We start from the raw sequence: 6,255 nt of genomic DNA, 5'->3' as shown, positions 1-6,255 counted from the left end.
TGGAACATCACGTATGTTCGTGTACAAACTTCTGCCTATACTATGGAACATCACGTATGTTCGTGTACAAACTTCTGCCTATACTACTAACTTTTTTGTTCTAATTCTAAAGCAAAATAATTCGTGCTGGAATTTTTATACATTGTGACAAAACTTGAACATATATATTCTGGCTAATAAAGAGACAGATAATGCATTAGATCAGTAAAACAAAAACACGAGTTGTAATTTTTGTTCTATCTCGTGACATTTGCTAAACCTCTAACTTGCATTTAAGTAAAAAGATGTTTTATTACATCATGAAGTTTAATTGAAATAAAACATTATTTTTAGAATTTTTAACATCAAACCTTTTGACTTAACAATATATATGGTAACAAAAGTTCCTTGCTACCAGTCTGTGTTTTTCTTATTATTTTTTTTTTTATACCAGATCTGAATGAATTGGATAGATGGCCAGTTGACAATAGCAATGGCAGACATCCACCACATGGTAGCCAGTTCTCATCCCTGTATATTAAAACTCTGAGTACAATTAAAAGAATCCCTTGCAGTGTGGTTATTTTTCTTTCAATAAATGTGTTCTGTATACATATATTTAAACACCTAGCACAGCTGTAGACTGTATGGTTTTCTCACCAGTTATATGTTTATACCAAAAGTTATTTTAAGCCAGCTGTATATACTATAAACATTACAGCTGTAAGAAATGTTGTTACCCTTTACGACCGTATCAAGGCATGTACAACACTGATCTTATGTAGAAAGCTGTAAGGAGCACACAAATTTCAACACAATCTGGAAAAAATATCTGTCACTGGGTGCAGTTCAACATAAAACGACTCTGATCTAGATGATAAAAATACGGTTAGAAAGAAGAAAGCAACATGTCGTAAACTTGAATTCAAACTCAGTCGACACACGAATATGTGAAATTTGTAACTAGCTATGCCGCTCTTGAAACGGGCTCGTTGGCTACAAATGGACTCACCAGGTACCTGACTAGACCCCTTATGCATACACCAAAATTCCAAGAGTCAAAAGTTGCCAAAAAACACTATAAACAAAACATTTGAAAGCAAAGTCTTTGAAAACCTATTTTTTCTACACAGAGAAATGAAAAACAAATTTCAAAACAGAAATGAGGCTAAATAAAGCGAACAATATGATTAATCCATTTCAGCTGGAGGTTAAAATACATGAAAGGAGATGAGGTTCAGACCTGTAGTAGAACCCACTATTCCAGTATTCTGATCGACTGCTTCAAGAAACTGTCCAATAACTAAAGGTACACTCTGAATTCTTTTTACTTCCTCTTGAGCATGGAGGTATTCTTTTTTCAGGTTTTTCTGTTCATCTTTTATATACTCTTCTTGAACTTCTAAGAATTCCAGTTGTCGTTGAAGTTTCTAACACAGAAAATTAAACCATGTTACATATAAATATAATTATTTGATAATATATATACACCAATACTTTTAAACTATAAAGTATTAATCTTTATTTGATTGTACACTGTACATAGTAGCAAATAAAACCAATTTCTAAGAAACGTTTTACAAATAAAATCAGTCCATCTGAGAATGCAAACAATGAATTCCAAAACTTGTGTAACTTCTTTATAAAATTAACGATAATGAACACGAACCAATACTTTCAGTAAAACAAGTTTGAAATGACATTTTATTGAATCAAATGATTTAGTTCACCATCTTTAATTTTAGTACCAGAAAAAACTATACTTATGCTAGCTTCTTCACACAAGTTTAAAAAAAAAAATCAGCTTTTGTTCTTATTCAACATTTGAGTAACCAGTGCTTAGTGGTTTAGCAATAATAATAATAATATTCTTTTTACAATATTATGCTGGCTTCATTTGAAAACATTAAGATTTGATACTTTTTTCTTTAAAGATTGAACTGAAGAATTTATCAAAATAAAAGTTTAGCATCTTTAAGGTTTCAAATTTGATGACAAGAAACCCACTTTTTAGAAAATAGTTTGAGGACAGCTTGAATAGGTAGTGAAAGACACTATTACAAATGTATAACATTTTGAAAAGCTAATGTCATTATCAGGTACTTTTTTTTTTGTTAGACGTTTTCCTTGCATGTATTCGATAATACCCATAAACTGGTTTAGGTTTTTGGATAACTTGACTTGTACAAAGTTGGGAATTAACTGTTCAGTGACGCTGTTTGAGGAAGGAAATCTCACAACTGTTACGTTTTATTTTGAAAGTAATTAGTTTATTTTGATCCTGACATTTGTATGTTATCGTAATAAAGACCACATTAGCTGGTAATTGTTAAAAAGTTACTAGAGCATTTCCTTCAATTATTTGAATAGTCTTTCTTACAGAAGTAAATATTTCCCACCAGTTGAGTTTTACCTGTAACAAATTTATATTTCACAATACCTTGTACTTGGTATACAAATCTTCCAAATCCAGTTCATCAGTCGCAGAAAGAGTACAGCCACTAGTAATACGTGGTTCTGTGGTAAAAGTTTCTTCCTGCTATTGAAAAAAGGGTAAAGTAATAAGGTATTAAGTTCCTGAAATGCATCTTAGTAAACTTTTTAAACTAACACTTAGAAGCTATAGATTGAAGTTATCTCTACATGTATGTCCTTGCGGTAACAGTGCAATTGAAAGAAACACGATTTTAAAAAAACTGCAACTACAAAAGAAGTACACACGATCTGATTAGGTTTTACAGTTTATACGGGACTTTGATAATATGGTCTGTTTGAACTTAGGGATGAAATATTTCTTTGTTAGTTATAAGTATGTGTAATAGTATTTCTAATGAAATGACGTGTGCCAATATAACAGGCTGAATAACTTTGTCACCTTGAATTTTCATTTTGTGACAGTTTATGGGTTGTCTGCTCAAGACATTCATTTAAGTTGGTTGAGGTACAACCTGAAAGGTCAATATGCCTTCATAACTTTCTTACAGTAAGGGGGATAAAACCAAACACACTACTCCAAATGACATCTTACAAGCCTTGACTAGTAGCAATCTTCTTGAACTGTACATTTATTTTAATCCTAAACAAAGCAAACACTTTTGACTGAGGATTCTGAATAACAAAAGTATAGAATAGTTTAATCTCACCAAGTCCAACAATTAGACTGTAACATACTTCTCAGCTGTCTCATTCTCTAAACTATAAAATAAATAAATCTTAAAGCTAGCCCTTATTATTCATATAGTTATAGAGTTTTTCTCTTAAACTCATTTAAATTTACTGCCTCCACAACATCAGAAAGCAACCCATTTCAGAGGCCAACCACCCTGTTAAAAAAAAAAAAACTGTCTTAGCTGAAGAAGACTCCTACCTTGCTAAAATTTATACTTCTGTCCTCTAGTCCTACCATTCCCACTGTTAAGTATGAAAAAATATGATGCATCAACACTATCATTTCCCTTTACAACCCTCAATCAGATTCCCTCTAACTCTTCTTTTATAAAAAGTTTAAGAAATCTTAATCTCTCTTCATATGACAAACCCTCCATCCCAGGCACCATTCTAGTAACTTTCCTCTGAACCCTTTCCAACAATTCAATGCCCTTTCTATGGTAAGGAGCCCAAGACTGAACACAATACTCCAAATGTGGCCTAACCAGTGATCTGTACAATGAATTTATAACCTCTTTAGAGTTGTATTCAATATGTCTGTACATACAACCTAAAATCCTATTTGCTCTACCACTAACAACAGCACACTGGTTAGGTGGCTTAAGAGACTGATCAACCATTACACCAGATCCCTTTCTTTCAGGACACATAGCTATCTTATGGTCTTATCAATCATTTATTACACTTTTAAATACAATATTAGTTATTTGGTTTCCTTGTCTAAAAACAATATTAACTTATTGGAAAGGGTCCAGTCTTATGAGGGTAAATTAAGATCTGTTAATTTATTTTCTCTTGAGAAAAAAAAGGATAAGAGGTGATCTTATTGAACTTTGCGAGATTATAGAATAGAGAGCCTGATTTCTTTGTGCTATTAATTTTATTTGCCATTTTAAAAGTAAATAACTTTAGAATAGAATTTAAAAAAATGAATTTGTCACTATATTTATGAGAAGATTAGAAGACCAGGACAATGGCTATTTTCAAAGAAACTACTCACCACCACAGGGCCATCTCACAAAATGGGATTGTTATATATACACACAACTGTTTCAATTTACATTTAATGCAGGTGTTATGATTTATATAGTTTATAGTGTTAAATTTAGTTATTTTCAGAAGCGACAGTTTATTGCAAGTTTGTTTACATAACTGTTTATGAATCATACATTGTGTTGTACGATGGTTATGAATTAGTGATTGTTCTATTATTGGATCATGTTATAACTTTACAAGTTTTTCTCATTGTCTTAACTGACTATTATTACATCATAATATCTAGTAGTGTGTTGAATGTTCTAGGCCTTTGTTGGGGTATAAGTCAGATACCTATTGTAAAGAATCCAGCCCATACACAAAACCTGACAGGAATATAATATAACCCTAAGTTTTCAACAACAAAAATTTACAAGTTTTGAGTTATTTTATATAGGAAAGTAAGAGATATTAAGACTGTAGTGAGTAAAAGGCATCTCAAAACACCTTACATATAATATACACTTCACCATAATATAAAGCTTTGTCTTATTCATTCAATTAACCCTTGTCAACGGTCACCCACGAGAAGTGTAATTCCCTGAAACTGGTATCATACAGTGACAAGTGATAAATCAAATGACTGATTAGGCTTCACATTTAGTTTTCTGAACCACTTGTCAGCTAAATCCCATTCACACGAATAAAATAAGACGATCAAATAAAACCACTTTCCGGGGATAATACCCAACTTTATAATATAGTCCCTGGAAAGAAACCACCCCTGAAAGTGTTTCTAATAAAGAAAAATGTCATTTCAAGTTATATGTGAATTACCTTTGTGTGAAAAACAACTCAAACTTCAACGTGCACATTTCAGGAGTGAAATGAGTCTTATAATTTCACCATTAACCCTCTTCAAGACATTAGAATTATTAGTAGTTTACGAGCTTAATTTTCAGCTTGCATTTTCTAATTTTCTCAAAGCATTTAACTGAACATGCATGAGATTGGTCAATTGGACTGATACCACTTTGGAGAATGAATGTTAACTATAATTTTGAATTTACTATATGTATCTACACAAAATGTGACAAACGTTTAGTAAAAATAAAATGTACAAGTCTGTTGTATGCAAAAACATATGTTCCAAAGTATTTGTACTCAAGATAAGTCTGTGACAATGTCAGGGTGATGTTCTTGTGAAGAATAAAAGTATTTCTGTCCATCTTACATTTCCATAACCTCTAGAATCTCCAAAAATGCTCATTACAGTTTTCCACACTCCCAGTACACTGTATGTAGTATTTACTCTCTTCTAACACCAAATGTTACTAAATCAGCAATGCTGGGTAAAAGGAATAGCTGATAACTGACAATAAATACATAATACATGGAATGAAACTCTGTAAAAGGCCTTGGCATTTGATCTCCAACTCCTGACATTGGGTTAAAAAATGGAACCTTACAAAACTGAATCACAAAACTGAGTGTTGCCAATACGCTTTAATAAAATTTATTTTCTCGATATAACTTCATAGTACAAAGTTATATGTTACAGTTATTTTACTTACGACAACATAAAAATTAGTTAAAACTAACAGTTTAATAATAATAGTAGTAACTGTTGTAACTTATAATTTTTATATTTAGTCTTCCCCATATAATGTTACCAATTTTTACGACATACACCTGGTCATTTTTTAAAGATTAAACCACATAAATAATAACAGTTCAAATGCAATTACCCCTTGTCAAATACGTAACGCTTATGAATTACCTTTTCAGGAATGATAATTCCTATTTCCTCCATTCCCCCCTTTAGTTTACACTAAACTATGTGCTAAAAATTGTAACTTCCTCACAATGACTTCGCAAAATTGAGCGCATTCGATTCTAGAATATTGGGGCGCTATCTGGTGTGAGAAGTACTGGTAACGAAAACATCACGGAAATGAATGAACTGATTACACAGGCTTGCGATGGGTTTTTCGTCTTGAAAGTTTTACATGTTCTACAGTAATTCCTGTACGCTGAATCCAAATTTGATTTACATTTTTCTCCATCACGTACAGATTTTTCAGAAAACATCATTACACAATACATAAAAGAAAGACCATAACACGTAGTTTT

The 6,255-nt window shown here is 31.8% G+C and overlaps 1 protein-coding gene across 7 annotated transcripts in view; it reads right to left on the bottom strand.

The window, feature by feature from the left end:
- Positions 1–6,033, bottom strand: part of LOC106473376 (26S proteasome regulatory subunit 6B-like) — a 14,883-nt gene extending 8,850 nt beyond the window's left edge. For 6 of the 7 annotated variants that reach the window (XR_002613675.1, XR_002613676.1, XR_002613677.1 and 3 more), the window contains exons 1-3: positions 5,903–6,033; positions 2,420–2,518; positions 1,223–1,409 (exon numbers count right to left, since the gene is read on the bottom strand). Coding sequence is in view for 2 of the 7 variants with exons in the window: in XM_022401822.1 (XP_022257530.1) it covers positions 1,223–1,409; positions 2,420–2,518; positions 5,903–5,935 (319 nt within the window). In the remaining 5 variants the exon portion in view is untranslated. The remainder of the gene's footprint in view (positions 1–1,222; positions 1,410–2,419; positions 2,519–5,902) is intronic. The other variant, XM_013934058.2, reaches the window with a different exon arrangement.
- Between the last annotated feature and the right edge of the window lie 222 nt (positions 6,034–6,255).

This window comes from Limulus polyphemus, unplaced genomic scaffold, assembly GCF_000517525.1.
Source record: "Limulus polyphemus unplaced genomic scaffold, Limulus_polyphemus-2.1.2 Scaffold6119, whole genome shotgun sequence".
Classification (NCBI taxonomy): domain Eukaryota; kingdom Metazoa; phylum Arthropoda; class Merostomata; order Xiphosura; family Limulidae; genus Limulus; species Limulus polyphemus.
The sequence above is the reverse complement of the archived record's forward strand: the minus strand, read 5'-3'. Positions and strand labels throughout refer to the sequence as shown.